The sequence below is a fragment of the Lathamus discolor genome, chromosome 2, assembly GCF_037157495.1.
Source record: "Lathamus discolor isolate bLatDis1 chromosome 2, bLatDis1.hap1, whole genome shotgun sequence".
Lineage (NCBI taxonomy): Eukaryota > Metazoa > Chordata > Aves > Psittaciformes > Psittacidae > Lathamus > Lathamus discolor.
The window spans coordinates 139,760,063-139,779,146 of NC_088885.1; the positions used below are offsets into that span (position 1 = coordinate 139,760,063).

The 19,084-nt window shown below is 40.7% G+C and overlaps 2 protein-coding genes across 2 annotated transcripts in view; one reads left to right on the plus strand and one right to left on the minus strand.

The window, feature by feature from the left end:
• CTHRC1 (collagen triple helix repeat containing 1) lies at nucleotides 1–6,256 on the plus strand. Its single transcript, XM_065668748.1, has 4 exons — nucleotides 1–275; nucleotides 2,963–3,184; nucleotides 4,419–4,635; nucleotides 5,784–6,256. The coding sequence occupies exons 1-4, from the start codon at nucleotides 138–140 to the stop codon at nucleotides 5,924–5,926; spliced, it is 720 nt and encodes a 239-aa protein (XP_065524820.1). The 5' UTR covers nucleotides 1–137; the 3' UTR covers nucleotides 5,927–6,256.
• Nucleotides 6,147–19,084, minus strand: part of SLC25A32 (solute carrier family 25 member 32) — a 17,692-nt gene continuing 4,754 nt past the window's right edge. Inside the window, exons 3-7 of the mRNA XM_065668747.1 lie at nucleotides 18,843–18,928; nucleotides 17,625–17,785; nucleotides 10,974–11,087; nucleotides 10,403–10,548; nucleotides 6,147–9,625 (exon numbers count right to left, since the gene is read on the minus strand). Of these exons, the coding sequence (XP_065524819.1) occupies nucleotides 9,490–9,625; nucleotides 10,403–10,548; nucleotides 10,974–11,087; nucleotides 17,625–17,785; nucleotides 18,843–18,928 (643 nt within the window). The 3' untranslated portion in view covers nucleotides 6,147–9,489. The remainder of the gene's footprint in view (nucleotides 9,626–10,402; nucleotides 10,549–10,973; nucleotides 11,088–17,624; nucleotides 17,786–18,842; nucleotides 18,929–19,084) is intronic.

The window sequence follows — 19,084 nt, forward strand, 5'->3', positions numbered from 1 at the left end:
TTCCGGGCCTCCCCGGGGAGGGAGCTCGGCCTCCGCGCTCTGAAAGGCTCATTTATCCCCGCGCTGCCGCTCCGAGCGGCCGACACGGCTCCTGCGCCGCAGCCTCCGGCCCCAGCACCGCGGCCCCGGCCCGCACCATGCCCCGCTCCCCGGGTGCCGCCGCCCCGGTGCTGCTGCTGCTGGCGCTGCTGCTGGCGGCCGCCCCGCCGCCCGGCGGCTCGGAGAGCCCCAAGGGGAAGCAGAAGGCGCTGCGGCAGCGGGAGGTGGTGGACATGGTGAGAGCGGCGGGGTCGGGGCGGCGGGGGCTGGGGAATGGGAGCCGCTCGGCTCTTTCGTTGGAGAGGCTGGGAAAAACAGGAGAAATCAGAGGGTTTCGGAGAACCTGTGTGCCGCGGGGGCCGGGCACCGCCGGGTCCCGGAGCTGCCTGGGGTCTGTCTTGGGTTGGTTTTTATTGCGCCCTGGTTGTGCCGAATGGGGAAAACGCTGAGGAAGGGTCGGACGGGCTTTGATAGAAACCGCTGCTTTGCGGCGGCTGCGTGCGTGTCTTCCCTTGGTGCTTCCAGAGCCTGCGGCTGAAGCCGGGGTGGGCTCCGCTCCCGGCCGTGGCGGGGACCCGCAGGCCCTGCACGTCGGTGGGGATGCTGTTCCGATCCCAAAGGGCCCGTGGATAATACACGACAAAGAGGGAAACCAGAGGACTGCTCCTTAGCAGCTGTTGGTTACTGCAAAAACCGTATCTGCACACTTACTGACCCCCGCTTTGCCTTGGTGTGGTGTTGATGCATTATCCCTTTTGGCACCTGGGACTGCCGTTCCATTGCAACTAGAAACCTGGATGCACAGGGACTATCCTGTCTCAGAGCTAGAAAAAAAGAGGGAGATTTTCCAGTCTTTGGAATGCAGAAAGCAGACGTGAAGCTATTTCTGTGAGTGGCTGGACTGCCGTTCACCTCCTATAGAAAAGCAGTGACGGGCCCATTTCTGCTATCATCTCCAGAGAGATCCCTTGAAGTGATGTGCTGGAAGCACCACTGGTACAAAGCTCCTTCACTTTCACACCACCTTATTACCCTGTCACTTTAATTGTGGAAATTGGATTGCATTGAGAATAAAGAGTCTGCACACATGGAGATTTTGTTGGAGCAGTGGTTTAGGATCCTCCATTCCTCTTGCATTGCTCCATGCTTTTGGGTGCCACAGAGTAAGCAGCAAAGCTAAAGCCCTTCAGGGCCACATAACTGTATGCCCCAGAGGAGATACGGCCTTCAGTGGACATTTTAAAAGATGTTTTACGCATTTACAGCATACAAAAGCATGAGTCCTGAGCCTCATCTACCCCCAGCTCTCCCCGGTTTCCACATCCTTGGCACTTCTGTGGTGAGTAACCACATGTGAAAAGCCAGAGCCAGTCACTGTTACAAATAGCATCCAATGGAAAAAGAGCAGCAAAAGCAGATAACCAGTGCTGTGTGAAACAAAAATGTCTTTGCATTATTCACATGGTCTCTGAGTCAGTGTGTGCTTTGCCCAGCAGCCTGCTCTCCAGCTAACAACCTCTAGATGTGTCCTTGATTATAGCATCTCACTCTTTCCACTGCCATTTGTCAACAGGGTTTTCTTTGGTGAAGGTACTAAGGGAATGCCAGCATAGATTAGTCCATCTCTCACCTCACTGCTTACTAGACCTCTTCATACACTCACTTGTTTTATTTGTAGAGTGGCTCCAGCCGAGCCTGTGATGCCCATGCTGCTTTTTGCACCAAAGCCCTGGAAAAGGAACAACCCCAGAAGACTAAAGTTGACCAACCTGACAAAGGACAGAGGGCAGGGGCTGTAGCTTACAGCTCCCATGGTGCCATAGTGGTATGGCTTGCAGGAGGGGAATAGTTTGCGTGGTCATTTCGTTTTGAAACGGGTAGGGATTAGGTGGTTTAAAATGGGTGAAGAGAAAGAGGTGTGAGAAAGGCCAGGAGCAGAATGTAGTTATCTGTGTGGCCTTGGGATGAGACGAAGCAGTCAGTCACCAGATGGGTAAGAGCATTTAAAGTGAAAGCCCTGCCATCACCAGCCCCTGCAGGTTCCTGCTGTTTCTTTTCCTGCTCCCCCAGCTCCACACGTGGGTGTCCTCCAGCATCCAGTGCTCAGGCTGCTGGGGAAGGAGCTCTGGGCTGCACAAACCTTCTCTCCAAGGAGGGCAACCCCAAATCTCATAAGGTACAAAGGCAACATGTGTTAACTGTGGTTTGGGAGAGCAGCGTTTGACCTTTTCCAGTACTGTGATTAGGGAGAATGATAGTGTGCTGACACTCCCACATGTGCCTTCCTACTGCTATGAATGAGAATCCTGAGTCTGGGATTGTTCCTGGGTGCAGTTTCCCACATCCACATCAACACCAACTTACTGTGTGCACTCTCGAGTCTGACTTGCGGGGAATGACTGTTGCGACGTGATTCTGTTGCAAAGAAGGGGTAACAGAAAGAAACCGGCACTAAGCTCTGCTCTCTGTGAAATGCAAAGTTTTCTTCACTGTTTGGTTTTTTGTTTTCTTTTTTTTAAAGAAAGGGAAAAATAGTAATGGAAGCCTATTGGCCAAGACAGTGACACAAGCAATGGTGGGGTAGGAGAAAGTAACTGTTAACATCCAACCTTTTTTTTTTGTTTCTGTATTGAAACGTTTCCGATCTTCTGAGGTTTTCCAGCAGGTTTGAAGCCTTGGACACAGCCACATTTTTATTCCAGGATTTATGCATCTTTTTGTAAAATAATCGGCATCTTAATTTATAGCAAATTCTGCTGACGTTGCTTATCTTTGAACTTTTATTTTTCCTTTTTTTCCTCTATGGAAGCAACTTCTTGGTGATCCAGACATCACCTGTCACAGCAGGGCGTTTGTGTTTGTGCGTAACTTGGTTAGCCTCCGAGTGTGGGACGGAAGCAGCAAGATCTGTTCTGTGTTTCAGTACAATGGCGTGTGCCTGCAAGGCCCCAGTGGCGTTCCTGGACGGGATGGAAACCCAGGAGCCAACGGGATCCCTGGGACACCTGGGATCCCCGGCCGGGATGGGCTGAAGGGGGAGAAGGGCGAGTGCATGCGTGAGAGCATCGAGGAGTCCTGGACACCCAACTTCAAGCAGTGTTCATGGAGTGCACTTAACTATGGCATCGATCTTGGGAAGATAGCAGTAAGTTAGCTTTGCCACGGATGCTGCACTGCACCAACCACAGCAGTCTCAACCTGACTCTGTGGGCTGGGTAGCACCAATCACACAGGTTTCTCCTTGGAACCTTTTTCATAGTCGTAGAATGGTTTGGGTTGGAAGGGACCTTAAGGATCGTCCAGTTCCAACCGCCTGTCATGGGCAGAGACGCCTTCCACTAGACCAGGTTGCTCAAAGCCCCATCCAACCCGGCCTTGAGCACTGCCAGGGATGGGGCAGCCACAGCTTCTCTGGGCAGCCTGTTCCAGTGTCTCATGAGCCTCACAGTCAAGAATTTCTTCCTATTGTCTAATCTAAATCTCCCCTCTTTCAGTTTAAGCCTTCCCCCTTTGTCCTATCACTTCATGCCCTTGTAGAAAGTCCCTCCGGATTTCTTGTAGGCTCCTTTAGGTAGTGGAAGGCTGCTATGAGGTTTCCCTGGAGCCTTCTTTTCTCCAGGCTGAACAAGCCCAACTCTCTCAACCTGTCTTCAGAGCAGGCGTGATCAATCACAGTTATGAAGCAATGCCCAGATTGGTTGGAGAAATTTAACTGCTATTGTTGTGCTTAGAGTGAGAATCAGCCTTTCTGAGTTGACATTTCTTATTGCCATGTACTTGCAGAATTGTCCCTAGGCTCCCCCATCCCCTGATATCCAGCATTTTGAAGACAGGTAATAATGACCTCTTGAAAACCTGAAAATGTTTCTTTTTCAGTTGTGGAGCTTTTAGCAGAGTTTAAGCCTCTCACAAATCCTGTTAACTGTCAAATCCAAGATTTCTGGTAACAGAGACAGAAATTGTCCTGTCCTCTCATGCAAGGACTTGCGTACAGCCTTCAGACAGGTCATACCCCTTTACACGAACCCCGAAATGTAACTAGGTTACTATCTTAATAGTAACACAGCAGATTATACAGAATAAATACAGCAGATATTATCTAAATAAAATTAAGAATTTCCATAATCCCCATTCTCCATTACCATTTATGAGGTGCTGCTTCTGATTTGCATCTTTGCACCATACAATATTTGCCAGGCTGTACTTTTTTCTTCTTTTGTTCAATTTTTTCTAGAGGGAAGGGACTAAAGAGAATAGTGAAACCATTCTGAAATAAACGTATTCCTAATATACTCCTAAATCTATTTCCTAAATATATAGAAAATAAATAGGTTAAAACCCAGAGGTTGCTACCAAAGCATTTTTTTTTCTCCTCTCAGGAATGCACGTTTACAAAGATGCGCTCCAACAGTGCTCTCCGTGTTCTCTTCAGTGGATCGCTTCGGCTAAAATGCAAAAGTGCCTGTTGTCAGCGCTGGTACTTCACTTTTAATGGAGCAGAATGTGCTGGGCCACTTCCTATTGAAGCCATAATATATTTAGATCAAGGAAGCCCGGAGCTGAATTCTACTATTAATATACACCGAACTTCTTCAGGTATGTATGCTGAGACTGCATGAACAGAGATGGAGAAGCCAGTAGCAAATCTAGTTACCAAGTGCCCAGGGTACAGTCTGCCTTATAAACTCAAAAGACTGAAAGGAGGAGGAAGAGTGGCCAGCTAACACCTGTTACTCCTACTGTGCTGTCTCCCAGGTGACTATCAATAGTAACAGTGTAAGAATTATTTATTAAGTGGTACTTCTTTACTGTGGTACTTTTCATGGCACTTACATCCTGCAATTCAGAAATGGAAGAGATTTCTGTCCAGACAGTTCTACTGATCTCTGCTACAGACACATTCTGTGCTCTTTTAGCATGTGGAGAAACTGCCTTTTTGCCAAGAACAGTGTCATGTCACACTGATACTTGCACATTATCTGTGCGTAAGATTTATTACTCCTGGAATTTCTATTATAATTTCAGGTGGGCACAAATGTACCTGCAAAGTGAAATAACTGGGAACTATTACTCAGTTGCTAAGCAAAAGGCAAATTAGTGAAGTTACTTCAACATAAAAGGTGATACTAGGAACAGGGGACTAACATCAAGTCTATACTTTCTCAATTTTCCTCCCTATACTATTTCATGACTGTGTGAAATCTAACATCTAGAGTTATGATAGGGTTTCTTCATTAACCCACCTCCAACTAGTGGGGGAAAAAAACAAAGGGACAGCAGAAGTGGAACTTTACACAGAAGCAATGAATTAAGAGTGGAAGAGGTTACAGGGTGGCAATCACCTTTGCAGGCCTCGGCTATGGAAGCCAGTTATGGCTGTGTGCCTATTCCCCCTCCCCATCACTGCTAAAAGGATGGCTAGATGGGATGGAAGCCATATCCCAGCTACCAGGTAGCGAATTTGGGTGTTTACAGATGCAGGTGTACCTCCCATGTAACCATCCTGTGGGTTATGATCTGCAACAGACATCAAGAAGCAGCATGGATAAAGGCAACGCATGACTCTAACCTGTGCTGCCACATCTCTGATTCATAGCTTTTATTTCAAAAAGTGCTTTTCAGGTTTAACTAAAGAGCATGAGCTTGCAATGGACTGCTGTTCTCAAGTGTTGGTGTCCCTCTTCAGTGATGAAATACAAAGCAGTTGTGTCTGCTGAGGTAACCTGATTTTTGTCTTTAACCAGTGGAAGGTCTGTGTGAAGGGATCAATGCTGGTTTGGTGGACATTGCCATCTGGGTCGGGACTTGCTCAGATTATCCGCGGGGAGATGCTTCTACTGGATGGAACTCAGTCTCCCGCATTATCATTGAAGAACTACCAAAATAACTTTCCCTCCCTTTCTATAGTTTCTCTCTTTCCACCCCCCACCCCCCCTTTTTTTTTATTTTGTACCATTTTCTTCAGAATTTATTTCTATGGAGTTGGATGCAAGTATTTGAGGGGAAGGCACCAAACTCTTGCATCTGTAGTCTTTGTCTAGCCTTTTTTTGCACATTGCAGAGGCTTTTTACAACAGTCATTTTAGAATATAAATATCAAACACAAGTTCATTAACTTTTTTAATTTCTTATTTGATGTATGAAAATATACCACCACCATTTTAAGAGTTAACTGTAACTTTTTGTATCAAATAAAGAAGACCTTTTACAAATAAAAGACCCAAGCTATTTTATTGACTATCAAAGTGTTTACATGGTGTTATGAAACAATTTTCTTAGAAGACTTCATAGAAAGTTCTAAGAAAGTAAACTCAGATCTTGGCTTTAGCCTTCAGAAAACGTATGTAACATCTACTCCTGGTAAAACTGACTACAGAATAGGATGCTCTGCTGTTACACTCTTAAGTCTCAACTAACTCCCAGTGACTTAACTGTGACCTACATGATGTGGTAAGTGTTAAATACCTTGTTCTGAATGACTTAAGTGAAAATAGACTATGTAAGCTCTCCTTCCCTCTTTTGCTTGTCAATAGACTGAATTTCAGTGTAAGCATCTATTACTGGTCTCCACTATTAACATGCAGATGCTAAAAAACTTTACGGTTACAAAACTTAATTTAATTGCTCCAGGAAAATAATTCTCCTAGATTTAGTCTTTCAGATTTGTACAATCACTTTGGTGTTAAGTAAAAGCTAGAAATATTAACTAGTTTGGAGGATATAGAACTAAGACAGGTTGAAATGCCTTGGCTTTCAAAAAGTGTATATTGGTAAAGTGAAAGAACTATGCCACAGCTATTTGACTGCAATCTCCAGCGTCCACAAATGACAATTCATCATGGCAGCACCCCATTAGCTTCAGTGCTTTAAGTATTTTCTTCCAAATGCAATAAGTGATAAACTATTTGTTTTTTGGTTGGTTTTTTTTTTTTTTTTAATTTTAAAGATTCTCGAGGGAAACAACAACAGTCATGTTTACATTACAAAATCAACTTTACATTAATGAAATGAAAAAAAACCCCAACAAGATACAGCATGTATAACATGCAGAAATCTACAGTCTTCCCAGAAATGAAAAGGAAGAAACATTAAATCTGAGATAATTAATTTATTTCAGCTATTTAGAATTAAATCTCAGCTTTTTTTCTGAGCAGGTTATAAGATTTTCCCTATACATCTAAAACTAGTAGCTCTTGTCTGCAGCTTTTGTGAAGAATGCTAGAGGAACACACCTGTGGCTAGGAGAGCATTTGGGCTTTCCCAACTGCAAGCTTATGTGTGATACTGCTGTAAACCAGCAAATTATACAGCTGGCATTTTGTTCTGCAGAACTGTACTGTTTTCATTGGCTTGGAGGATGGGTTTTAAGGTATCTGGATACAAACAAGTTACTGTGAGCTGAGCTATGGTGTGAATTTAGAGAATGTCAGTTAACATACAGTAACTGATTGTGTACATGCTTGTAGCCTGTCTATGCATTTATCCTGGAGCATGAGTACACTAACTCAGGCTAAAAAGTGCACAATTTTTATTCATGTGACTTCACAACATTTTTTGGATCCTCAGTGGCAGAGTTAACTTGGTTATTCATTCTGTGTACTAGAAAACACACAAAACCAAGTAAAAACCCTTCAAAGGCAGAAGAAGTTAGTAGCTGTTAGGGATCTACACAGTAATTTTCATGTTAAGCTTCCAGTAAATTTGATCCTCAGCTAAATACACATGGAAACTTTCATAATAAGAAACCAAAGCCAGCCTTAATGGCCCAATGCCCTTTTCAGATGAGATTATTAACTGTATCAGTAGAGGGGATGGGACTGTGGAGGAGAAAGTATAAATGATTAATAAGTATACACAAAATATGGTATGTGGCAATAGGATCAAGAGGAACAAGCAAGTGGATTTCTGAATTAAGATTAAAAATATTGATCTTAATTCAAAAAAATATTAAAATTGTTAGATTTTAACTTAAAACTGAAACCGAATCCCTAATCAGTTACATTTGGGTTTTTATGAAAATGCTTATTTCTGCTTTAGGTCAGTCTTCTGTTAAACAGGAAACTTCTCTGTATTCAGGTGTTTTGCAGGATAGTATCCTTCACTCCTTATGAAACTGATTATTTCCCCCTCTCCATGGAATGATCTTTGCTAATTTACTTCCTCCTTAGTTAAGTGATGCTTTCTACATACTTCTTAATAACTTCCTACTAACAGCAGAGGCAGTTGTTAGTAATGGCCAGTAATGCATTTTCTTAAAGAAGAACTAAAAAAATAAAACAAACCCAAACCTCAAAAAAATACATATCCTTGACAGCAATTATTGGCATACCAGTAAATATCATTATTATACAAATTTACTGAGATGTGCTGTAATTTAGTTTATCGCTAAGTTAGCAATCAATATATTCTTACAGTCCTTTCCTTAGACTACATCAGAAGACATTAATGAATAATTTTTTAAGTCCTGTGCACAGTATTTTTTTGAGTACTTAAGAATATTTCCTTTTCCCAGAGAATATTGAGAATAAGCATGTTCATATTTGTTGTAACACTGGTCTGAAAACTGCATCATTATGGGATTACTAGAAAACAAAAATGTTTAAAACATAAGCCTACATTCAAATACACATTTACTTACTAATATTTGGTCAGATGTATCAGTAACAGACAGAATCTCACAGGGTGGAGTTGAGAGAGAGGGCAGGCAGGGACGAGAGAGAAAATGAATTCAGTAAGTGGCTAGCAATGCACAGAACATATACTTTGGTCTGGTGCTAAAAGCAAGCCAAAAACCACAATGCAAGTCTGTCTGGTATGAGACAAGAACTGGGTTTCATCAGATTGGCAATTATTCAAACCTGAGAATGGACAGCTGTTTTACAAAACAATTCTGAGTTTCCAAACTGCACCCCACTAAGGCAGCATTTTTGTGTTGGACGAGCAATGGAATCTGGAGCATTCTATATCCCAAAATCTGACAAATAACACAGAGGTGGATTCAGAAGACCTTGCTTGTTTCTTCATGAAACTCAGATAAAGATTTAAGAAAGTTCTGCCAGACCCCACAGTTCTTTTATATGAAGTTTTCCACTTCTGTAGGAGTGGAATCTGACCAACAGTTAAGACCTGTCAAAACACATCAATCTATTATTCCAGGCAGGCCAAGATGAACTGAATTGCTGCACAGTTGCCTTCACCCAGTCACAGTGCTATTATTTCACAGTTGCAGAGACATCTGTTTCAAGCAGGCAGAGCTGATTCAGAGAAGGCAGCAGCAATGCAAGAACATCCAGCAGAAGAGATGTTGGCAGGGTTTTACTATCTCCATGTTCTTTCCTCAGAAGACTAGATCATTTCACAGTGTCAAAGATGTCTGCTGAACTAAATCTCTCCCAGACCAGAAATACAAAAAATAAAGGATAGGTTCCTTATGAACACAATCTCCTACCTTTAATTACTTTCTTTCCTAAAACCAAGTAAAAAACCAGACACATTTTCATAAACAACAAAGGTAATGCAGCAGGCAGGAGTCACTCTGATCACATTGGGGACAATTCCTTTGTAAAATCCATGAATTCCTTCTTTCCTTCAAAGACAAAGAAAAATATTTAGTTTTAATTAATGTATTTAATTGAAATCAGACATAGAACAAAGCCTGGAATTTTTCTTCTTGCACTCCAAGAGAGCTACTTCAGGTAAGAGTAACAATTTCAGAGTAATTTCTTCCTATACTGTTTACAGAGCCATAATATATAAAATCTTAACCCATCACTGGCCGCATACTGCACAGGTGGCCAACCTTAGTAACTACAGAATTCTGTGTGAAAACTCTCACATGCCCAGTGGAGCTGAGGGAAGGTTTATGAGAAGATATACACAGGTGTGAGGTAAAGGTTCTCTAAAGGTCCTACCAGAAGCTAGGACTAGACTACAAATGCAGTCAGGCCCCACAGTAACGCAGGGACATCCATATAAAACAGCTGTGGCTAGTTTTCATTTCCTCCTGCCAGGAATTTGGATTACCCACAACTCCCAGCAGCACATCACTGCTGTCATACTGTTTAAGAGCCCCAACACAGCCAACTCGATGTTATTTTTTAACCTGTAAGTGAAATTTGCTGAGGAAGAGAGAAGGGAGACAGAATAAACAATAGAAGACTATCACTGACCCTCTCCTATCTCCTCCCTTGTCCTTAGATTATTGCTATTAGTGGCAACTTACACAAAATGGCTTTGTACAGCTAATATTTTGTTTGCTCTGAACTGCACTGATTCTGCAAGTTGGCATGGAAGCCAGTAAACATAGCTCTGATTCTGTAAGACTCACTTTCTAAGTCATAAGCTTTTAATTCTGCATGCCTACCTCCATGTCCTGCGGATCACGTCAAACACACCAGAATACGTATTATGTTGATCTTGAAGACGAGCTCGCACAACTTGATAGGGATATGTTGCTGACACAGCAAATATTTTGGATACAGCTGCCATCATTATGTACTCCACAGTGTTCTAAAAGCAATAAAAATTACCACGCTTGCTTTAAGTATGGTTTAAATTACCAGATTTCCCCAAATCTTCTTTGATTTTTAAATGTTGAACAATACTCTACATTTTCCCCCCAAATACCTTTGCCCAGCTTGCACCTGACCAGTTTTCTAAGTGTTTAAGACAACCATCTATGGTTCCACAAAGATACAAAAAACCATTCCTCCCTCTGCAATTCTCAAAACACTTGCCAAAATAAGAAATTGGCATCCCTATAGAAAAAGAGCATTAATCAGTTCCTTGACCCTAAAAGGCGAAAACGTATTATTTCCTTCTGTGTTCTACATTCCAATTAAAGTAGCAATACTTTGTATACTTGGTTACACTACAACCTAGACAAATGGAATAAATTTATGCTTATTCATATGCCGCAACACATTTTTATGTACCAGTTTTGTGTCTGACACTCTGTTTCTATACTTGTTGTATCTCAGTTTCAAATCCTCATATGCCATGAACTGAAGTGCTCCATGTGAAGTTCCAAACAGACCAGGCACAAATCCCTAGAAAAAGGAATAAAACAAAGCTAAACAGCAATGAACAAAAACTATATAACTTGACAGAGCTTAGTTTACACACGTAAGTATGTCCTCCATCACTTTACAAATTGCGACTGCACAACTCATCATTGTGCAGTATGACTCAGAGCTGATTCTTTGTTTATATTCTTAATGGCAGGCATCACACAGAAGTGTAATAAATGTACTTTTCTCCAAATGATATACAAGCTAAAAACACCCAAGAAGTGGCTTAGGGACTCCTTCTCATAGAACACAAGCACAGGTTTTAAAAAGCTGGCAGCATGGATCAGGATGCTAAGAATATAAATCAAGCTGCAGTCGTGCAAAAGTGCTGCTCAGTGCCTGCCCCTTTCCAGGACTGACACTGAGCTGGTTCAGTTCCCACCTAAGACTGTTAGGGCAATGACGGAAGCTGGCATCTCAGTAAGGAGGGCCATCAGCAGTGGAGGTACAAAAGAATTCTTGGTCAAGTCCTGGAGACAGATATGCACATGTGTGTGTGTATACAAGTGTGTATGATACATAAACATTTCCATATTAAAAATGTGTGTATGTATAGAATCATTTAGGTTGAAAAGACCTTTAACATCGTTGAGTCCAACCGTAAACATAATGCTGCCAAGTCTACCACCAAACCATGTCCCTAGGCACCACATCTACACACCTTTTAAATACCTCGAGGGATGGTCACTCAACCTCTTCCCTAGGCAGCCTGTTCAAATGCTTGACAACCTTTTTGGTGAAGAAATTTTTCTTAATACCCAATCTAAACATCCCCTGGTGCAACTTGAGGCCATTTCTTCCTTTCCTGTCACTTCTTACCTGGGAGAAGAGGCTGACACCCACCTCACTACAACCTCCTGTCAGGTAGCTGTAGAAATTGAGAAGGTCCCTCGAGCCTCCTTTCCTCCAATGCTAAATGACCCCAGTTCCCTCAACTGCTCCAGCACCTCAATGTCTTGCACACACAGACAGAGTGAAAAGTTCAAGGGCACACAAGGACTTATGGGTGACTTACATTAAAGAAACAAATCTAAGATGCAGATCAGTTTGAGTGCATTCCTCACCCTGCTCAGAGCACATCCCAGAACAGCCCAGCAGGGTTTGCAAAGCAGTCTGTGAAATGTTCCCCATTTGTAAGAGGCAGTAATGGACAGTGAGAGTACAATATGAAAGTATTCAGAAATCTTTTCTTTCAAACAAGTTGAAATGAAGGGGAAAAGCAGGTATTTTCTGAAGCGTTTCTACAAGAAACAGAAGGTTTCTTTTGGAGAAGGATTAGCTCAGTTGAAATGAGTAAGACAGCTGCATGAGTTCTGACAAGCACTAATTCTTTTTTTGAAGAGTTGGTCACTTACACTGGAAAAATACAAATAAATGGGGAATTAATTATCTTGGCTAGAAATGACTTAAGGGAGCCCAAAACGTTCTGAAAACTGTTGCAAAGGGATGATAACAATGGAGTAAGTGATCAAAATGTGAGTAAAAGGACTCAAAGAAACAGAATTTTCCCCTAAATACTGACGTTTTATCTTATTTCCTATGATCCATTCAGATATGACAGAGGAATTAAAAGATGTGTTCAGAAACAAAACTCTGTATTAGACTAAATAGGAAGCCCAGCATGTTGAATAAAGATTTATCAATATACTACTAAAAGCCTAGAAAAGGAGAAGAAAAAGAGAAGGGATCCTGGTAGAAGTCCACTGGAACAGTGCAAGAGGACAAAATGATATATTATTCCATAAACTCCTAACTTACAGGAAAAAAAAACCCAAATCCTAAAACGACAGCAGGCATAAAAATTGCACAGACCTTCTACCACTTCAGAAATTAGCTCTCCTTAAGTTTCCAATAGTATATCCATTCAGGAAGAGATTTTCTTCTCACAGTAGAAAACAATGACAATGAATTAATAATCAGTGACCATGAAAGGATGAAATGCATTAAGGGCTGGCTAAAGTTGTTAGAAAAAAACCAAACCATTTCCCCAAATGAGAACAAATGGAATTAAACCAAACAGTTATGTTTTGTCAACTGTGAGCATAATCATAGAATTTCTGTGAAGTCCAAAGACAAAGGGCCACAGCAGAGGGAAAAGGACAAGTTTGTTTTTCAGAAAACCTGGATTAAAAAAGAAAAATTGACCAGTAACACAAAAACAGAAGAGGAGGAACAAAAAAACCAACCCCAAAATTATCAGAAGTATCAAAGAAAAAATTATTTGGGTCAGCAGAACAAGGACCAGTATGAAATTTACGTAATAGCAGGGAAAATCTTCACAAACATTTGCCTGTGAATAGACAACAAAACCGTTAAAAGACAAAGAAAGTAACTGCTCTTTACCTGGAAAGAATTAGAATGATGTATTTATATCACAGGAGAATGAGGTAATATCTCCCCAACAATAGAAGAAGAAAGTTAAACAACATTTAAGAGTGCTAAACTCTTTAAGCCAGCAGATCCGGATAACTTGCACCCAAGAGTCCTCAAGTATCTACTGATGATACTTGCTAAATGAGTACCAGCACACTCTAAGTCTTGTGCTGATGGAGAAAGCTTCCAGAGACTGAAGGACTTTTAATGCTGGGCCAATATTAAAAAATGCGTGTAAAAAACAATGTGTTCTTATGGAAAAATGTTTCAAAGCAAAACTGCTTTCCTCACAGTAAATGAAATATGTTGGCTTAGGAAGTTTTGGAAATATTCTCCTATTCTGCTTTCTCATTCTTACAATTTTACACAAAAAACTTCATTGCCACAAAATCTGATAGAATTTTATGTTTATTTTTCATCTAAAATATGACTGTAAAGGTAAATTTCGAAATAATTTAACTTTATGTACTTCTTGTTATTTTTTTGCTTTAATATTCAAAACATATCTTCAGAAGATTTTTGCCACGAGGGCTTGACAGATCAGTGGTTGCTCAAAGAAGTCCTGCTTGAATTCTCTTTTGGAGGATTAGAACAATAGACAGAATTAATTTTATAATTAGAAATTTAGATGGTAAAGCATATAATCCTGAACAGTAGACAGTGGGGGAAAAAAACTGTGTTTTAAAGTTGGCTTAAACAGCTGTAAGTGTAGAAGATTCAGGACAAGAGAGAAATGTCCTACGGTTAGTGTTTGTTTCTAAGGTTGCCAATCACAAGGAAAAGGAACATGGGCATATGTACACACTGGAAAGCCTATGCTTCTTGGTAGAGAACAAGCTTCATTTGGCCATGTGGTACCCACATCGCTGCCTGAATGGTTGGAGAGTGCTCACACCAGAGCAGGCCCTGCTATATGTGTCAACAGAATGCAGCAGATTGTCTTTGTAATCTGTTTAATATTGTCTTCATTTGGGTTCTCAGCATGCCAAAGACCAGTGCTATCAGAATGGCCTGCTCTGACAACTTGTGTAGAAAGACACCGGAATTATGTCATTATCTCTATATGTATCTTGATTCCTTCATGGTGAAAAATTCTACCATCTTTTATGTGAAAGTTACTTGTGCTTCTATCTATCTGTAGAATCTGGAAGTAAAGTTAAAATCAAGATGGCCAAATATCAGTAGATTCTGCTGTATACAAGTACAAAGACATAGAAAGTCACTTACCTTACAAGCTACACATTTGCAAGAAGAAGAAAAATAGCATAAGCAAAATAAAGAGAGCTAAGTGCCTTAGGTAATCATGGACTGGAAAAAATACTTTATCATCAGAGTACTGGATCTTGCCTACCAAAGGTGAAATGACAATACAAAAGTGTCCAATTTCATAGAATCATAGAATAGTTAGGGTTGGAAAGGACCTCAAGATCATCTAGTTCCAACCCCCCTGCCATGGACAGAGGCACCTCACACTAAACCATCCCACCCAAGGCTTCATCCAACCTGGCCTTGAACACTGCCAGGGATGGAGCACTCACAACCTTCCTGGGCAACCGATTCCAGTGCCTCACCACCCTAACAGGAACGAATTTCCTCCTTATATCCAATCTAAACTTCCCCTGTTTAAGTTTTAACCCATTACCCCTTGTCCTGTCACTACAGCCCCTGACGAAGAGTCCCTCCCCAGCATCCCTATAGACCCCCTTCAGGTACTGGAAGGCTGCTATGCTTGGTAACAAGCACACATTACTGCTAGGATTCTGTTGTTGTTGTTAGCATACTGTATTGTTACTTGCAGTACTGATGACTACATTTTTTCTTTATCTCCGTATTTTTTCTGCATTTCCTGTTTATTTTACAGTAGCTTTATTTCTAATTGCTGTTTCTACATCTTGGCTGAAACGTAAAATACAAATACAGAAGCATGGAGGCCAGGAAGAATGTTAGCTGCATTCCTGATTGATGTTTTAGTAGTTAGTCACTCCAGATCAGGCATCTAACAGTTTTCCAACAGTTCAGAATTTTTTATGTTTTTCCTAAAGTGCCATTTCCTACAATCTTAAGATTATTTTACATTTGGTCTCTCCTGCCTTACACTTGAAAAGAACCATACAGCACTCAATGTGGATGACATTTAACTTCATGGCAAAGTGATTTTTAGACCTCAGATCTCCAAGAGATCTATAGGTGTGCTCGAATTTCATAACCCAAGCTGTTTTTTTCTTAGTCTGGTATACAGCAGAGCAGCTCTGTACCCAGTCATATAGGGGATGAAGGACAAAGCCTTATGATGGAGGGTGGGGAAGATCACTGACTAGATGATTACTGGGATAATCGGTGAAGGAAAGGCTCCTGCCTTTTCAAAACCAGGCCAAGTTCATGAACAAGTTATTGAGGAACACAGCTTTAGGTGAACTACAGTTCAATGAATGAACAATACCCACAGAGCTAATACAGACAGCTTTGATCCCTGCTAGAAAAAAATCAATGCATCCTGACATTAAAAGTCTTGTGCCCCAAAGTACTTAAAGGAATTGCTCAGACCAGTAACAGCCTCTTCTGCAATACGGAGCAAGATACAGAGATGTTTGGAAAGAAATACCATTCTTTAGAAGAGTAATCTCAAATTCAGCAGAAAGAAACTACTTTCAGATTTTATTTCCAATTTGTGGTGGTATTCTCTGAGATTCCCTTATTTCCTATAAGGAACTCTATCTGCAATTAGGATTATGAGGAAAAAGGAAGACATTCATGTGCACTACAGCTGCTGCAACTTACAGAAATTAACAAAACTTCAGCTGCCACATTTCAAATAAAGCAAGAAAGAGAAAAAATTAAAACTCCCCCAAAACCAGAAAATGGAGGAAGGCTAAGGTATGTGTAAGTCAAAGAGCCACTCAAAGAGGTACCAATTTCCCTAGCATAGACAAGGTTGAGAGAATCTTGACATCTAGTCAAAGTTGCACAGTGTGCATAGATATATAGGTCACTCAGGACCTATGTAGGTCACCTGCTCTGCAGATTTAAGCAAGTAATTTGCTCTTCCAAAGGAAGTACCTGCTTTAATTCCTCACTTACAGATCTACACGACAAAGAAGTGTCTAGTGCCAAAGGCAACGCATACTACATGCATGAATAATCTGAAAAGTAACTCAATAGAAGGACGTCTTAAAGCCTAACAGATGCAAGAAAAACAAATCTATCAACATGGAACAGAACAGAAACCCAGCCAGGCAAATCAGAAATCCTGACAATTTCAATTTAGGAATAAGTGAGGTGCCTTGCTCCTAGTGTCAGAATTTGGCATTCCCTAGTATGTGGCATAATAGTCTTTCAGGATAGGAATGGTTCTGATTTTCACTGCAAAGAAAATAAGCTAATATTCAATAATCAGGACAATTCCTAACAGATAGTGTTCTATAACATTACTTGCAGGAGAGCCAGATCGAACTAAAATGGGTTTCTTCACACCTTCTGATGTCTTGATGTCATGGCCTGAAGGAAGGAGGAGGCAAAATGTCCAAATCCAGTTGCCATCTGTTTCTCTAAATTAAAGGGAATAAAAACCCCACACATACGCAGACCATATTTAGAAGTCTGAAAATGTTATGGATCTAGAGATGACAGATTACAGACCTCAATAACTAGAGGGCAAATGTGCAGTTGTGAAACCGTCCATTGCGTAATTAAAAATTAGCAACTGCTTTAGTCGTATGTTATGTTCCACAAGATGTCAGAAAGCCAGAGATGAGGGATGAAATGGAAAAAAGCACTAACAACAAGACAGATTACACTACTGCTGCCCTCCTTATCCTAATAATAATAATAGTAAGGCTCAAAAAAATTAAAAAGCAGCTTGTGGTTTACTCTCATTTTAGCATTATCATCCAATAGAAGATGGCTTAGTCATAAAGCTTATACTCTATTCTTCAGTGATTTCCTACATTTCAACAGTATAATAGCTTTTCTTCTGATTAAGCCTTTTTGCTGCAGCTCTTCAGTGGGAAAGAAGACTCACAGAATAAAAGTAAGTGAGCTAATACAGAAATGACTTGCATTTTTTCTGTAGATGAGTATTTACAAGTCTCACCATGCTACTGACTTGTGCCAGCCGATCCTGGAATTTTTCTTAAACTTTATTACCTTGTATAAGCCACGTATGCCTTCCACCTTGTATATCTTTATAAGAGCATCAAACATTCCTCTGTACTGCCGCTTTGATGGGTCGACACCAGCATTATATTGTAGCACGAGTCGTGTCTTTGTTACCCATATTGGGTTGGTAATGCAGAGAGTCATGGCTCCTGAGGACAGAAGTTAGAGTGGTTGATATGCTAACTCCGAAGCTTGTCACAGTTTGTTCAGTCCAATATAAAACAGGCTTCTACAATGACAAAGCTACTTATCTTACAAGAGTACTCACACTACTTAAAAGAGGTGATGTTTATGCCCACCATTGTTCCCTTCAAAGCTCACAATCAAGCCCAACCTACTCCTTCTGTAGAGCATACAGTTTTTTGTGTATTCCTAGTACATTCCCTTTTTTGCCTCACCGTTTCACAGTATGTAGAGTAATCTATAGGAACCTAAGTAACTTCTTAATGTACTCCTGATTATTCAGGTTATTCTTCAGGTATACAGTGGTTCAAAATTTAATGGACACCTCAGTCATGAGAAATTTGCTTAATCATATTGGTAGGTTAATAAAAGCAACCTGCTATAGCTTTACAGGTTATTGAAAATACAGCTGTAAATTATTATTTTTCACATTAAACAATATGCCTTATGTTTCAACATAACACCCTAATGAAGTCTTCATAATTGCCTAGATTAAATACAACACAGAAGTATGGACAAGAACATATTAGAAGTCTTGCAGATAGTTGTATTTTTATTTTAGATGTTTAGTTTCTAAGGAAACTTGGACCATAGGTAAAGACCAATTCATTTATTCTATTAACTTCAATAGGCCTTCTCTTTTCCAGGTCTAAGTGTTAAACATTTAATGAGTTAACACACCAATAGCAGCTACAGTTATATTTTGGGACTCAATATATTACTAAGTACGGAAAACACTTATATACAATGAAAACAAGGTCAAACACTTATATACAATGAAAACAAGGTCAAAAAGGATTTTGACAACTGCTGCTTCTAAGCAAAACTGAAGAGACTACAGTGATCCATCTGTTCATCTTAGACATCATTAATTTACTTACAGACAACAAATGACTGCATTTGGACTCGAACACTTTACATTTGCAGCACTGCAAATAAAAAGCAGCACTGACACACGAAGGCAGGGAGCAACATATGGAAAGGCTAGAAGCAAACACTAGTCTTCTCTGCATTTAAACTCACCAGCCTCTGCAGCTGACACTAGGTGTTCAGTTGCACTAAGACTTTCCAGCTTCCCTTCCTTCTTGTAAGCTTTGATGGCATTGTAACTGGGAAATGTAAAATATATTTTAGTAATAGTGAAAACAAATTTACATCACTTAACCCACAAAGAGCAAAACATCTCACGATAATGGAAAACATTAGATGGTACACAGCCTTTGAAAACAAATATGTAAGTAAACTATATTTGTCTAGTTGATCAA

Excerpts from the sequence above, each read along its gene's own strand:
- CTHRC1 (XM_065668748.1), top strand. The coding sequence starts at position 138 with ATGCCCCGCTCCCCGGGTGCCGCCGCCCCGGTGCTGCTGCTGCTGGCG. Across the intron at positions 3,185-4,418 it reads TCGATCTTGGGAAGATAGCA|GAATGCACGTTTACAAAGAT; the intron begins GTAAGTTAGCTT and ends TTCTCCTCTCAG. Across the intron at positions 4,636-5,783 it reads TATACACCGAACTTCTTCAG|TGGAAGGTCTGTGTGAAGGG; the intron begins GTATGTATGCTG and ends GTCTTTAACCAG.